The 15,049-nt window shown below is 54.5% G+C and overlaps 7 protein-coding genes across 7 annotated transcripts; 5 read left to right on the forward strand and 2 right to left on the reverse strand.

The window, feature by feature from the left end:
• The first annotated feature begins 156 nt into the window (after positions 1-156).
• Positions 157-3,076, forward strand: J3D65DRAFT_638157 (pyruvate decarboxylase-like protein). Its single transcript, XM_066801588.1, has 7 exons — positions 157-549; positions 623-720; positions 768-863; positions 911-1,137; positions 1,187-1,971; positions 2,022-2,302; positions 2,424-3,076. Exons 1-7 carry the CDS (start codon positions 512-514, stop codon positions 2,690-2,692), a joined length of 1,794 nt encoding a protein of 597 aa, XP_066651431.1. The 5' UTR covers positions 157-511; the 3' UTR covers positions 2,693-3,076.
• A 68-nt stretch (positions 3,077-3,144) lies between these two features.
• On the reverse strand, positions 3,145-3,909 carry J3D65DRAFT_638163 (uncharacterized protein). The gene has a single exon (XM_066801589.1). The coding sequence runs from the start codon at positions 3,531-3,533 to the stop codon at positions 3,279-3,281; it is 255 nt and encodes an 84-aa protein (XP_066651432.1). The 5' UTR covers positions 3,534-3,909; the 3' UTR covers positions 3,145-3,278.
• Positions 3,910-4,054: 145 nt separating this feature from the next.
• Positions 4,055-5,796, forward strand: J3D65DRAFT_560137 (mannosyl-oligosaccharide 1,2-alpha-mannosidase precursor; the record flags this gene model as incomplete). Its single annotated transcript, XM_066797451.1, has 4 exons — positions 4,055-4,251; positions 4,299-4,515; positions 4,563-4,990; positions 5,037-5,796. 4 exons carry the CDS (start codon positions 4,055-4,057, stop codon positions 5,794-5,796), a joined length of 1,602 nt encoding a protein of 533 aa, XP_066651433.1.
• A 3,037-nt stretch (positions 5,797-8,833) lies between these two features.
• On the forward strand, positions 8,834-10,916 carry J3D65DRAFT_596021 (uncharacterized protein; the record flags this gene model as incomplete). The annotated part of the gene is made up of 2 exons (XM_066797835.1): positions 8,834-9,096; positions 9,141-10,916. Exons 1-2 carry the CDS (start codon positions 8,992-8,994, stop codon positions 10,914-10,916), a joined length of 1,881 nt encoding a protein of 626 aa, XP_066651434.1. The 5' UTR covers positions 8,834-8,991.
• Positions 10,917-11,215: 299 nt separating this feature from the next.
• On the forward strand, positions 11,216-12,607 carry J3D65DRAFT_120370 (uncharacterized protein). Its single transcript, XM_066793822.1, has 2 exons — positions 11,216-11,821; positions 11,873-12,607. Exons 1-2 carry the CDS (start codon positions 11,542-11,544, stop codon positions 12,169-12,171), a joined length of 579 nt encoding a protein of 192 aa, XP_066651435.1. The 5' UTR covers positions 11,216-11,541; the 3' UTR covers positions 12,172-12,607.
• Positions 12,608-12,979: 372 nt separating this feature from the next.
• Positions 12,980-14,309, forward strand: J3D65DRAFT_638179 (uncharacterized protein). Its single transcript, XM_066801590.1, has one exon. The coding sequence runs from the start codon at positions 13,010-13,012 to the stop codon at positions 14,006-14,008; it is 999 nt and encodes a 332-aa protein (XP_066651436.1). The 5' UTR covers positions 12,980-13,009; the 3' UTR covers positions 14,009-14,309.
• J3D65DRAFT_638182 (putative glutaredoxin Grx1) lies at positions 14,287-15,044 on the reverse strand. Its single transcript, XM_066801591.1, has 3 exons — positions 14,805-15,044; positions 14,659-14,757; positions 14,287-14,564 (listed from the first exon to the last, which is right to left on the reverse strand). The coding sequence occupies exons 1-3, from the start codon at positions 14,854-14,856 to the stop codon at positions 14,407-14,409; spliced, it is 309 nt and encodes a 102-aa protein (XP_066651437.1). The 5' UTR covers positions 14,857-15,044; the 3' UTR covers positions 14,287-14,406.
• Between the last annotated feature and the right edge of the window lie 5 nt (positions 15,045-15,049).

Here is a 15,049-nt window from a genome sequence, read left to right on the forward strand (position 1 = left end):
CTCCGGGCGACACAGCTGCCCTGGCCGGAAAAGCGATAAGCACCCCGACCCCGCCTATCGCCTGCATGACGCAACTACGCCGTGGATAACCGAAAGGAGCGAACTACATGTACCTATCATCCGTCCCCCACCGTTGCTCTGCTGCACTTTGCTGATATACATCCCAAACCGTCTTCCGCTTTGCCGGCTACTGCTGCTGCTTCGCCATCACTTTCGAGCGGGGCAGAGATACCTAGCCCAAAGGAATGGGAGAATAGGCCGCACATTCGGCACTGCCTCTACAGCCCGCGCGCCCTTTGACATTTTCGGGTCCGTGATTACCAAGGGACGACGTATATAAGACGAATCACAGCTCTCGGCTGCTGTGGAATTCCCATCAACTTCGTCTCGGCGCTAAAATAGTATCCCCCGCGGCCGCTTCAGCCTTTCTCCATCCGGCCTCTCTGCTACAAACCTCAATCCTCCTCCAATTGCACTTTTGAGCCACTGCCAATTCACTACGGCGCGCAACATGGCCACAATCCCTTTGGGTCGTTATCTGTGGGAGAGGTAGGCCGACGCGTATCCAAGGCATCTTGCAGCCTGGTGACTTCTAGCTGGAGTACGAGCTAACGGAATCCAGAATCCACCAAGTCGGCGTCGACACCATCCTCGGCGTACCGGGCGACTTTAATTTAGACTTTCTTGACTACATCTACGATGTGGAAGGGTTGAGATTCGGTAAGATTGGATGAAATCGGAATTGAGCCGTCAATTGACTTGTCCAGTTGGCAGCGCCAACGAGCTGAATGGAGCGTATGCGGCGGATGGATATGCGCGTGTCAAGAATGTTCCTGGCGTCATGGTCACGACGCACGGAGTTGGTAAGTCTCTTCCCCTACTCGGAGAGACTGTGCTCACGTATGGACAGGTGAACTCAGTGCCCTGAACGGCATTGCGGGTGCTCACTCAGAGCAAGTGAAATTAATTCACGTTGTTGGACAGACAACCCGTGCCATGCAGGACAACCACATGCTCATCCATCATTCGATTGACAGTGACCAGCCTGACCATTCGGTCTACAGCAAGATGTCCAAGCTCGCTCGCGTGGATGAGGCCCAACTGTGGGATGTCAAGGAAGCTCCAGCACAAATTGATGTAAGACAGCAGACGTCCTCATTGGGTGCTGGGCTAATAATCTGCGTAGCGTGTCATCCGGAGTTGCTTCCTCAAATCTCGACCTGTCTACATTTTCCTCCCCTTGGATTTGTCCGGCGAGCACGTACCTGCAGATTTGCTCAAAAAGCCGCTTGACGTTTCTCCCCCAGTAGACACAAAGGCCCAGGATGCCGCTGTTTCTGCCATCATTGAAGCTCTTTCCTCGGCCAAGAATCCCGCCATCTTTGTTGATATCCTCACGCAACGCCACAATGCTGTCCAGGAAACCCGCGACTTTGTCGAGAAGTTGCAACTGCCCATCTACGCATCCAATATGGCCAAGGGCATCGTCGATGACTCGGATCCCAATTTTGTCGGCATCCTCAATGGCAAGTGGGCTCTTCCGGGCGTGTTTGAAGCAATCTCCAAGTCCGATTTTGTGCTTGTGCTCGGTGACCTTCCAGGAGACACCAATTCCGGTTTCTTCAGCCGCGGATTCAATGAGAGCAAGATGGCAAGAATCGATGTTTTTGACGTCAGTGTCAAGGGAAAGAAGTACGAGGGCACCTTTATCAAGCCGCTTCTTGCAAAACTGGTAGAATCCGTCCCCGCACAATGGAAGCCGCAAGCAACAATCCCGAAGCTTCCAACTCTCGAAGACAGCCCTGAGCATCCCGCGCATCAGGTCAAGAAATTCCCAGAGAATCAGATCACGCAAAGCTGGATGTGGGACAAGATCATGTCGTTTGTGCGATCAGGGGACGTGGTGCTGGGAGAAACGGGCACGACGCTGTTTGGCATTGCAGATGCAAAGTGCCCAGTTCCAAATGTCCGGTAAGTATTTGACTGCAGTCTGTCGAAGCCTGTGACTAACAATGCGTAAGCTTTCAAACTCAGACTTACTATGGCTCGATTGGATGGGCGACTCCAGCCACCCTCGGCGCAGAGCTGGCGCAGCAAGAAATCTCCGCGCAGAGGAAGAAGCAAGGCGAGGTGGACCCCAAAGCAGCGCGCGGTCGGACCATCTTGATCACGGGAGACGGCAGCATGAACCTCACCATGCAAGAGGTTGGAACAATGATTAAGAACGGAACGAGGCCGATCATTTTTGTCTTGAACAACTCGGGCTACACGATTGAGCGCGTCATCCACGGAGCACATCAAAGTAAGTGGAGTCAGCTGTTTAAGGTTGGCCGTCTTCGCGCATTGGCAAGGCGACAGACAAGCACGGCGGGAAGAGGGCGAAATATGCTTAATGTTTGTGAGCGACGGCTGACGCGTAGCAGCGTACAACGACGTCAACCCGGCGTCCTACCAATACCTGCTTCCATTGCACCAACACCCAGCGCCGTCCACTTCGTACCGGAGGTGTGCATCCAAGCAAGAACTCTTGAACATCCTTGCAGACCCCGAGCTCGCAGATCCCAAACACCTCCAGCTGGTCGAAATCGTCCTCGACAAGTTGGACTGCCCGTGGAGGCTGCTCGAAATCATCAAGTCGCGACCGGGCAAGGTGGACGAACTCAAGGCCGAAGGGTTTTTAGACAAGAACTGAAAAGAGGAGCTTGCACTGATTCAGCGGTGTTTTGAGAGTGTGCGCGAGGTCCGACAAAGTGGCGTGGAGTAGAGTTCCGGCAAGGTTTAAGCGTATTTGCGGATTGGCATGCTTGAGAAGACGTCTAAACATTCGCGATCTGACTGAAGAATTGAAAATGGTCTCCGCACGGATTTGCAAAGGGTGTGCCGAGCGCAGCCAGCGTGAGGCTGTTCCGCTGCCGAGAATAGACTGAAGCTCCTGAGTGGACTAACGAGTGCGCTTGGGCAGAAGTGGTTGGGCCAAGGCACAAATCCTCGAGCTTGGGCGGCAGCGTACTGCATCCCGGCACAAAGTCTATCCTACATGGATTCCTGTATTGTTGGTGAGAGAACGGTTCCTGACATTTGCCAAAGCCCATATCTCCGGCGTGCCAGGTGGGGAGCAGCTTCGCCTACCACCTGCCTGATCGGGCCTGGAGCTCGACGGGAGTGTGCCACAACCTCTGCGACGTGCTTCTGCAGCGCTGCTCTTGGTGCTGCTTCTTCTACATCTTCTTCTTTTCGCCTACTCTGCAACTCTCACTCACCGCCCCCGCCCGTCCGACCTAGACATGTGTGTTGCTTGGCCAGATCCCGACCGGCATGTCTTTTGCGGTTGTTGCTGCTGCGCACCCGCTTTTGCACTCTCGCATCCCAGCGCGAACGTCTGCCGCCTGGCGTGAGCCGTACCAGGGAGCCTTCGAACGCCTCTCCCGCCAAACTCCCCGTGGGGAAGCTGACTGCACGAGACAACCGGAAGCAAGCCACCACACCACTAGCCCCATGATGCTGCTTGTCTCTTGATCAACAGCAGCCCACATGGCTCAGAGAGTGGGCCAATGACGGAGGGTTAGACAGGGGGCACCACTCCCCCGCCGTCGGTCCGCATGCGAAAAAAGAATCCAATGTGCCACGCACCGGCAATGCCATGCGTGGATCGGCGCACAGCAGCCGCAGCAGCCAACATGATGTAACTTGCAGACCAGACCGGACAACAAAAAGCATCAGGCATGGCGTGCCAGCGAGTCACTGGCGCAGGTCATGGGTGGTGGCCCTGTTGCCCCCAAGCAGCAAGCAGGGTCACTCGCATTTGTCTACATGGATGAGCTCGCGGCGGCCCGCTGTGGTCCATGCCTACTCAGCGTCCCATATTATTTACCCGCCTTCTCGTCCTGTGGCCGTTGAGAAAATTTGGCTCTTGTCTGGCTGTTCGCTCCCTTGGTTCCCTTCCCCAGGTGCTCCAGCGATAAACGGCGCTTCCGCGAAGCGAGAGACGGAGCCAACTCTTGTTTCTCGACTGCTTCGCGCCATCTTGTCAACCATGCTGTCTTTTGCTTCTTTGATGCTGCTGCTCGCGCCGCATGTTATCGGCACTTTTGCTTACCCTCAACATGCTACGCGCCAATCCACCGCCGGTCCGAACAAAGAGAGGGCAGATGCAGTCAAGGAGGCCTTTCAGTTTGCGTGGGACGGATACTACACTTATGCCTTTCCGAACGACGATCTGCGTCCAATCTCCAACAGTGCCGGCAACTCGAGGTTTGTTTGTGGTTTGCGAAGCGTCAGAATTGCGCTGACAGTTCCAGAAATGCCTGGGGCGCAAGTGCCGTGGATGCACTGAGCACAGCACTCATCATGGGGAAGACGGAAGTCGTCAAGCAGATTTTGGACTACATTCCCATGATCGATTACACCACAACCGCTACAGAAGTGAGCGTGTTTGAGACGACGATTCGTTACCTGGGGGGCATGATTTCTTCTTACGAGCTGCTCAAGGGACCTCTGAAGAACTTGTCAAACGACGTTTGTCAGCCTTGGAATCAGCGGAAGACGTGCTAACCATGGAGCAGACACAAGGCGTTCAAGCCTTGCTTGACCAATCCGTCACCCTCGCAAACGCCTTGAAGTTTGCGTTTGATTTGAACCCGACGGGTATACCATCAAACAACATCTACTTTACCAACCAGTCAGACGACGGAACCCCATCGAATGGAATCGCAACGATCGGAACACTCGTCCTCGAGTGGACTCGACTCTCTGATTTGACTGGCATCAATGAGTATGGCCAGCTCACCCAGAAAGCCGAATCATATCTGCTCGACCCGCAGCCGGCTTACAACGAGCCCTTCCCCGGTCTCATTGGGACGTACGTGGGCCTCAACAATGGATCTTTCATCGACGCTACGGGAGGTTGGATTGGAGGCGATGACTCGTTTTACGAGTACTTGATCAAGATGTGGGTCTATGACCCGAGCCGATTCGAGCTCTACAAAGATCGGTGAGTATGCCGTCTCCTGGTGATAGCTTCTGCTAACGTGCCCCAGATGGGTCACTGCCGTCGAATCGTCGATCACTTACCTTGCCTCGAATCCCAGCAGCCGTCCAGACCTTACCTACCTCGCGGCGTACGACAACACAACGATACTCAAGGTGTCGGAGCACTTGGCATGCTTCAATGGGGGTAACTTCATCCTCGGCGGCAATGTACTCGGCCGCGAAGACTTTGTCGACTTTGGCCTCACGCTCGTCGACGGCTGCCGCAACACGTACGCCAGCACGCGCACCGGCATCGGCCCAGAAGTCTTTTCGTGGAACACAACCACGCTGCCGGCCAACCAGTCGGCCTTTTACTCGCAAAACGGCTTCTGGATCCGCACCGCAGACTACAACCTGCGGCCCGAGGTGCTCGAGTCGTACTACTACGCATACCGACAGACAAAGGACCCCAAGTACCAAGAGTGGGCGTGGGAGGCGTTCCGCGCCATCAACGCGACGGCGCGGCGCGGCAGCGGCTTCACGTCGATCAAGAACGTCAACGTGGCGGGCGGCGGCGCCGCGGGCGACAACCAGGAGAGCTTCTTCTTCGCCGAGACGATGAAGTACGCGTACCTGATCTTTGCCGAGGACGCCGAGTACCAGGTTTTTGGCGGCGCGAATGGCGCGAATGAGTGGGTCTTTAACACGGAGGCCCATCCGGTCAGGATTGCCGCTGCGGGCAAGGCGAGGAGGAGCAGCGGTGGCGCCGGGCGTGTGCATCGGAGCGTTGAGGATGTCGCTGGCGTTTTGGGGAGGGAGATGGTGTAGAGTGAGAAGACTACCGTAGACGGAATTCGATCGTTGCCATCATTGCTTTTGTTAAAAGATCCTTGGAGGAGAATCTGCACCACGCTGATTTATTTCCTGGTCATGCTTGCTTTTACGCTCAGCCCCCAGGTCTCTGCCGTTGGTTTGGTAGGCTGTTAGAAGCTGGCGGCGGGTAACTGCAGTAGCTGGACAGCACCCGGTCAGGAACGGAACCGGTACCGGAACCGTCGAATGAGGGAGCTATGTACATAGCTTATTTGTTATCCCTCCTCTTGCTTTGTCGCCTGGGCTGACGTCTTCCTGGCTTGGATGTGGTACATACGTGCAGATCGACAGGTGCTTGCTTGGGCGTCCTATGAGCAAGGCCTACAGCAGAAGTCGTAGACACAACAGACTTGGCGAATAGCATGTGTCCTGTGATGGCAGACGAATACTTCATGGGCGTCGCTATGATGGTGGAGGACTGCTCCCAGCGTGGAGCCGCAGTGTCAGGTACCTAGGTACGTAGAATGGTTGGTGACGAAGCCGCAGCACACCATGCAACGGCCCGCGCCCCTGTCGCAGCCACTGGTCAGCTAGTGGTCGACTAGGCACCCTCGATGCGGTACTGTGCAGTTCAGCTCAGGGGCAGAGCTGCTACTTTGGGATGAGGCATGTGGTGTGGAGTGGGTGTTTTCGCATGTAGCGATGAGGAAGGGGGGTAAGGCCTGTGAAGAGGCGACTGCAGTGACGGGCAGTAGCATTTTTTTTCCGAATTGATGATCTCGTTCCATACTCGGCACTCGAGTGCTCCCTGTAACTCTTGTCGATGTTTGGACGCTGTTGAAAGCTCGGTGTTGACCTCACTGTCGAAGTGCACGAGCGCTTCCCATCTGCTCTCGTGCTTTGCGATATACGCTAGAACTGTTGCCACCTTCTGTCACAACTGTGGCGTACATCTGACGCCATGTACAGGTACACTCACGGTGCTCTCTCTCACCATCGGTAGCCAGAGCAGCAATCGCACCTCGCCATAACTTCCACAGGACAAGACCCAGGGGTGCAAGGAAGGCTGAGCAAAACTAGAGGTACCCCTGCAGCAGATCAACTGCGCAAGCTGAAAAGGGATCGAGTCGCGTCACATCACCACCTCCCCCGCCGGCGCCATCTAAGCTGAGGAGGTAAGGAAGGTAGGGTACAGACATATCGAAGGTAGGTCGCGGACCGTCTCCCGCGTGCCGCCACCCGATCGCGCCCGCATCCCTCCAGATCTCCGTGCCCACCAATGCCTGTGTGGCGCGTGGTGGTGCATTGCTGTAGAGTGCTTGCTACGCCCATGTGCGAACGAGATGCGCCATCTCATCTCAACACAGCAGGGTAGTGGTCAGGAAATGGGAGCACGCCAGCCCCTGAAGATCGGCGAGCGTGTGGTCACTGGAAATGAGGAGATCTGGGCCTTGGTCGCGGATGCACACGCCGCGATGGAGGATCTGGTGACGCGGGTAGTGGTGATGATGGTGCTCATTGCTGTACATGGAGTGGTGTTGCGCTTGGCAGCCACGTCCGCGGGACGGCATTGAAACACTCGTGGGGCGGGAGCTGATTGGCCACGTGGGTGTGGTCTACAGAAACAGTGAGCGGTCAGGTGGAAACGCTTTGGCTGGCTGGGCGCGTTTACGGTTGCGTTCAGGCTTTGAAGATCCTGTAAGAGGGGTGTCGAAGGATTGGAGTACGTGCTCAAGCACAATAGCCAGGTCGAGATTTATCCAGTCGTGATTTGATGGGGTTAGCAAAGGCCGCTTGCGAAGCTTCTTTGGTCAGCAACCAGGTGTAGTGCGATTAAGCATTTTTGATTGTCAAAGACGATCATTAGCCAAAAGACAACCAGCCCCCATGGCCCAAGACCGAGACGACATGCTTCCGGTTGGGGCTTTTTAGTTTCAGGGGCAGCTTCTGTCGCAGCGTTGCTTGGCGCCATTAGGCTTGACTTCGAGCTGTTAACCATGCTCGCGACATTCTTCGAACCGTTGATAAAGAAGCCGAGGGATTTTGGGGACACTGCGCTCAGGAAGTGGTACTCGCTTCTTGTCCCAATCCTGGTGCTCGTCCTGTCCAAACTCTCATATAGTGCAATGTGCAAGGCTAAGCAGGCAGTGCGGCTGCGAACCGGCATCTGCTTGCTCGACACGAGCCCAAGCGAAACAGCGTCGTCCAATGACCGGGTTGCATTCTTGGTGGCTTGGAGAGCTGCGCGGAGAGAGACTCCCAGGCTGTGACGTTCGAACCAGAGGTTGATTCAGGCATAACCTTCGTTGGCCGCATCCTCCGCCACGTTCCGCCTAGACGGTAGAGGAGCTCACCCGAATAAGAATGACAGTCGCGCCTCCTGCGCACTTTGTGTCCCGCTCGCTGCCAATTCAAGTCCTAGGCGTTTTCGGTATTTCCATCCCAATGGAAACATGAACGAGTCTCTATTGTCGCCGGAGGACCCTGGCACTCCGGTTAACCAAGATCGCCCACCATTTCGCGCAAAGTTACGCGCTCTCCTATCCTTTGTTGGCCATGCATTTAACCCGGCGGTCTCGACTTTTCTGGTCGCCAGTCTCCTCAGTCGCTCGTTGAAAGAAGGAGTGTCGGAAATCACGGCCGAAATACTGTGCTTTTTCTTGTTGTTTGTCGGGATTGAAATATTTGGTTCGAAACAAGAGCCGGTGAAAAAAGAGGGAAAGGGGGCAAAGGACGACAATGACTCGTACGAGACGGCTCTCATATCCTTGGGAATATTCACCACCGCCGTGTGTCGATATCTGGCTGATGTTGGCTGGGTTACTGTATGTATGTCCCCAGATAAAGGGAGTCGTACTGATGGGAATTTCATAGCCTGCATTGACCCCATTCTTGCTAGCTGTTCGACTTTCGCCGCGGACTCTCCCTTCTAGCAGTAATGAAGCACAGTCCAACAGCAACAGAATGTTCCGATTCACGTGGCTGCCAACGGGCGTGGCAGTTGTCTCGGTTTGGATTTTGCATCCCGATATCACGGCTAGCATGGCGGTGGTCTCAGCTGTGGCCTTTTTGGCGCAGCTTTCCGTCTTCGTGTCTCTTGTTCAACTTTCAGAAGACGGCGTTGATTCTCAGGATTGGCCTCGCGTGTCCAGAGTGCTTCGAAATGTCTCGGCCCAGACTTGTGGCTTTCTCGTTTTCACCTTGATATTCATGTCTGCTTTTGGGCTGTACCAGGCCTCTGAAAAGCCCGACTTTGCGGAAACGGTTCAGCTCGGATTACTCAAGCTGGCGCAAGTAGCCAGTGCCTGTCATCTGGTCAGTCCGACGTTCATTTCCCTGTGCTTGTACTGACTGAATAGGCTCTTTCTCACACACCTTGGGAAATTGTCACGACCGGATACACCTTTGCGTACGCGTCATCCAACCTCTCCGAATTTGCACCTTTCGAAGCGATCCTTCGGACGACAGTGTCCCTGACCGCGTTGACGGAGACTGCATCCCTTGTTCCCAAGACTCTGCAGCGACGCGTGACTGTCCTTGTTTTTGCGCTGATCCCACTCTACGGGATATTCTCCAGAGGACGCGAGGAGTTTGTCGGTTCACTCTCTGGCGGTCGCCGGGCTCCTCATCCAATTGCTGTCCTTGCCAACACCGCTTTGGGAGAGTTTGAGTCGATGCTGTCACGACAATCCAGGACCGTTGAAGAAGCCATTACCGAATACAAGCGTCGATACGGCAGGAAACCACCGCCAGGATTCGAAGACTGGTTCGATTTCGCCAAATCCAAAAAGTCGTACATCATCGATGATTTCGACGACCTGACCAAGAGTTTCGAGCCGTATTGGGAAATTAAGCCGGCCGTCATGCGCTGGAATCTCCTAAAATCAAGCCAAGAGCCATGGATAGGATATATCCAAACGCAGTTCGGGAACATTACGACAAGTCCCCAGGATTGGGTCATAGTCGGTTTGGGGCTTCTTTTCCAAGAAATTGCGGGAGAGTTGCCGGATTTTGGCGTCATTATCAACAAGCTTAACGAACCCCGAATGTTGTTGCCCAAAACAAGATCCAAGTTTCAGACCTCACTCGACCTCGAAAAGATTAACAAGATTCCTGTCAGCCGAATAAACTGGTTCAATGGCACGGAAAGCCAAAGTCACGAATCATTCGAATACACCACCAAATACTGTCACGGACATCCGACTTGGAAGACTCCGCGCAAAAGAGTCAAAGACTTTGGTATCCCTTTCGTGCAAGACCTGAGGTGGACGAAGGACGTGTGCGCGCACCCGGAGTACAAGGACAAGCACGGGTTTTTGAATGGGCCACAGAATGTGCTCATATCCGAAGACGCTTTCCCCATATTGTCGCAGTCCAAAACTTCCGTTTTTGACGATCTTCTTGTACCGCCCGTCTCCTATCGCATTTACGCAAGCAAGGGAAAGTACAAAGAAGAATTGGATCCGCCATGGCAGGACAAGTCTCCAACCATTTATTGGGCAGGATCCACAACCGGCAGCCATGCACGCAACCGGACAGACTGGATGAATTCACATCGGCAGCGCTTCATTGCGAAGACGAGACAGATGCACAAGTCTCCGCAGACTTTCTTGACGGAAAGGCGACCTGGAGTCTGGCAAAAGTACACCAGTGTCGATATGCTCGCGAAGTTGTACGATACGCGATTTACCGACATTGTTCAGTGCGAAGAGGAAGCTTGCGAGGCTCAAAGATCAATTTTTGACATCAATGAAGGGACGGCCGAGCACGAAGAAAGCTACGGTCATCGTTTTGTGTTCGACTTGGATGGCAACACGCAGTCGGGTCGGTTTTACACTTTGCTCGAGTCGCGCAGTGCCGTGCTGAAGCAGACGATTTTCCAAGAATGGCACGACGAGCGGCTGTTCCCTTGGGTACATTACGTGCCGATCAGCTTGGGGATGGAAGAGCTGCCCGAGGTGATGCGTTTCCTTGCGCTGACGGAGGAGGGAGACCGGATATCTCAGAAGATTGCAATGGCCTCGGCCGAGTGGAGGAACATGGCGTTGAGGGCGGATGACGAGCTGGTGTATTTGTACAGGCTGATGCTCGAGTACGTCCGGATACTACGAGATGATCGCGACGATGTGAAATGATTGAGCGGCTAAAGGCCAGGGTTTTGACAGGCGAAAAGTTTTTGGGAAACCGTTGGAGCTGATAGATGCAGGCCTTTCGATTCTTGGGCCAGGGTTTCGATGATGCTACATTGAAGGCGTAGGAGTGATGTCGTTAGTCCATCAATCCAAGGTCAAAATCTCGATGCTTTTGTGTGGAGAACGTGATGTTGATCTGACAAAAGGGACTGGAGTCGGAAGATGGGAAGCAAAGGTGCCGCTGGTCGTGACGGAATTAGGCTGTGAAGACGGCGGATATTCGGTCTTTTGCTCCGTACGTCACCGACATGGACGGCATAAACATTCGCGTTCCTTGGTCTTGAGGTAGACCGTCAGTGTCTTTGTGATGCAAGGTCTGGGATCGCCATGGCTGTGGAGAGCAAGGAACGGTTCCTAGCAACCTGAGTGTGGGGTGAGAGAAGGCTGTGGAAGCTCCCACCCAGCTCCATGTGCCCTTCCTCACGGCGACGTCACTGCCCGTTGACAGCTCCTACAAGTCGACCAACGTCCTCTCCTGCTATACCAGGCAGGTCAAGAGCGCAAAGCTTTCAATCACACCCTCACAACAACACGCCTCTCCTACCAACAGCCTGAACAACCTTTCGCCATGTCCTCGGAATCTCTTGCAGCTCTGCGCAAGCATGCGGGCGACGAGCTCGCGGAGCTTGCGGAGCAACACATGAAGCACGACCTCAACGAGAACGACCGCGAAGTCCTCAAAAGTGCTGCTAGCAAATTCGGCTTCCACACCACATTGGGATCTCTCATTGGACTGGGAGTCGGTCTCTTCTTGGCCATACGGGTTCGGAACGCGCGGACAGCTACTTTGAATGCTCTCCGGGCGGTTGAGAAGCCGACCCACGTCCAGTTTGCAGATGGACGGCTTGGTAAGAATCTTGACGAAGCTCAAGTACAAGGACCTAGTTGACGCGTAATAGAACCGCTTCCCGACATCAATTCTGTGCTGAAGCCTTCAGCGCTCGGCGATACCGCAACATACCTTCTGTTTTCTGCTGGCGGCCTGTTCCTTGGTGGCGAGTTGGGCATGCTTACCGGCACTGCTTCCGCGCGTAGATCGATCCAACAAGACCCCGAATCCATGAAACGCATCACCACCGCCTTTCGCAAGTTCAGAGCTGATGCTTTGAGGAAAGAGGCCCAGTGGTTGGACAGCGAAAACTCGGCCAACACGGATATTCTGAGCAAGGCTAAGGAATTGGTGCATTTCAAGGAGTAGTACTTTCGGTACTTTCGTTTCTTTCGACTAGCAGGCCGTGCTGCACCCAATGTGCTGCAGTTCAACGCAACGACTACAAAGAAAGGCGTCATTTGTTGCCACCCAGGGAGCTGCTGTTGAACACGACGGCTGCACTCCGGGAGCACCCGTTCGACGCTGGTGCAGATTGCAGGGAACTGCCGTTTCTTCCCCGATACCTCTGTCTTGATGAGGGTGGGTCTCTTTGGACTCTCGTCGACTTTTTTCATTTCTCAAGTGAGCCACGTAGGACATGGCGTTTCTGGTCTTCATTTTCCTCTTCATTGCATATGCTCAGATCTCCTACAGTCTCAATACCACCTTTCAACTGGAATCCCTTGAATCAAGTCATTCTCATGTCGTGATAAGAGTCCGAACATCCATGCCGCACTGAATGCGAACCAATTGAAAGTGGAAGATGACCTCATTGGATCGGCTATTGATCGGGACGGGACCCTTCCCTTACCGGCGTGCTGCCGGTGCCGAGTATCAGCCGGCCGCTATCACGCTATCTCCCTCGATGAAGCCCAACTCGCCAACCATGGCATTGCTTTCAAGCAGGGAATGTTGAAACGCTGCTTGTGGTCCACGGGAACACGAATCAAAACATTCGCTGTTGCAGATCGGCAAGCCGTGTGGTCCACTCTTTCACTGAAGTTGGCCTTGTGCTTCCACTCTTTAAATTCAAGCATGGCCACCACTGCTAGGTCAGGCACCTGTCGCCATCTTTTGCCGCCATGACTACTTTGACAGAAACAACAGTCAAGAGCGCTCAAGAGCCGGATGTGGCGTGAGTGATGTCAAATTTCTGCCACACTTCATGGCTAATAATTTTGTCAGCACCATCAAAGCTACGGCTGTTGGCGATTGGCGTGATGACCTCGACCGCAATGGCTACGCTATCATTAAAGGCGCCATTCCCGAGGAGCGTGCCGTAAACTACCAAAAGAAAGCCTTTGAATGGCTTTCGAGCTTTGGCACGGATTTTTCCATCAACGACCCAAGCACTTGGACAAACGCCAACCTGCCCGTCCAAAGCAAAATCAACATCTTCACTGCCTACTGCGTTTCGCACGAAAAGTTCATGTGGGATGCGCGCCTCGAGCCAGGCGTTGTCGACGCCTTTACCAAGCTCTGGGGCACAGACGAGTTGCTCGTGTCGTTCGACGCGCCCAACATTACACTGCCAAACCGCGCCGACAAGCCCAGAAACGGCGCATGGCCGCACGTCGACCAGTCGCCTTATCGGCGAGGCCGCGCCTGCGTGCAAGGCATCATCAACTTGTCGCACTCGGGGCCGTCTGACGGTTCACTGATTGTCTACCCGGGTAGCCACCGGCTGACGGAAGAATTCTTCAACACACAAGTATCACAGGCAGACTGGTCGCGGCGCGACCTGTACCTCTTCAGTGAAGCAGAGCTGGCCTGGTTCGAAGCGCGCGGTGCCAAACCACACAAGATTTGCGCCGAGCCTGGCGACCTGTTGGTTTGGGACAGCCGCACCGTTCATTGGGGCGCGGAGCCCGAACCAGAGTTTGACACTATCCGCACCGTCGTCTACGCCAGCTATGCGCCCGCGGCGTGGGCGAGCGAGGAGGCGTTGCGCGAAAAGGCAAAGATTTGGCGTCATTGGGGCGGCACAACGCACTGGCCTCATGACAACGTCGTCTTTAGGGACACGCGAGCGCGCCTTCCGGACGGGTCGTTAGATCCTCGGAATCGGAGTGAGCCGAGGGAGAAGCCGGACATTACTGACCGGTTGTTGAAGTTGGCGGGCGCCCGTAGGTATGACGGGCGTGAGGTAGAGCCTTCTGAGTAGGATGGAATGGCCTCTCGGTTTACATGTGTTCCGGGTCCGAATGGGGATGATGTGATTTGGTCGCATAGAGGAACACCGCTGCAATCTGTGCTCAAAGACCCGTCTGGACTCGTGCTTACAGGCACATTCGCTTGATTTTGTTTGTCACCGCATACCAAACGCTGTGAAAGGGAGCAACATTTTATGTCAGCTTCGAAACCCCTCCTGTCACAATATCGCTGTCTACAAGGATTTCCCGCCTTTGGGGCTTATCGTGAGAAATCCAATGGGCCGGACGCCTGCGGACATCATGAAATCGAGCAACTGTTTCCATTCATGGTATCTGATAATCCAGTTCCCTTCTACACTTCTACCAAAATCCCAATGCCATCATAATGTAGTCATACGGATCAGACCGTTTAGATGGCCTTGGCCGCCTTGAGCAGCTCGGGAAGCTGCGACTTCTTGGCCTGCAAATCGCTGTTTCCACCAATGTGCTTCTTGTCGATGAAGATGTTGGGGACGGAGCGCTGGCCCGTCAGCTCCTCGAGAGCATCCTGGATCGCGGCACCATCGTCTGCAAAGGTGTTAGTGGAAGGATAATAGACTGTGATGAGGAGGCGAGCGTTTGATTTGTAAGAAGGGAAGGCGGGGAAGGCGACAGTACGTACCGACTTGGTCGAGCTCGATGGCGTAGAACTTTGCGCCCAGCTCAGAGAGGGTGCTCTTGGTTGCGCGGCAGTAGGGGCAGTACGACTTGCTGAAGACGGCTGCAGAGGATTAGTAGATGGCCTGACATGGGGTATTCTATACTTACCAACAGCGTTCTCGTCGATAATGGTCTGGGCCTTGGTCTTTGCGGCGCTCATACTGGCAGGACTTGTAGCGCGAGTGAAGAAAGATCGTAGAAACTGAATGGTGGGCAACGTTGAGTGGCTCTTCGAGTAGAAGAGCGCTTTTGTGGCGAAGGGTGTTTTATATATGACGATTGAGGTGTCCGAGCGGGGAGAGGGGTCGTTCTGCTGGCTGGACTGGTTGGTAGGGCTGGGTCGCAGCTGCTTA

The sequence above is a fragment of the Phyllosticta citribraziliensis genome (genome assembly GCF_038025025.1).
Source record: "Phyllosticta citribraziliensis strain CPC 17464 chromosome Unknown J3D65scaffold_12, whole genome shotgun sequence".
Lineage (NCBI taxonomy): Eukaryota > Fungi > Ascomycota > Dothideomycetes > Botryosphaeriales > Phyllostictaceae > Phyllosticta > Phyllosticta citribraziliensis.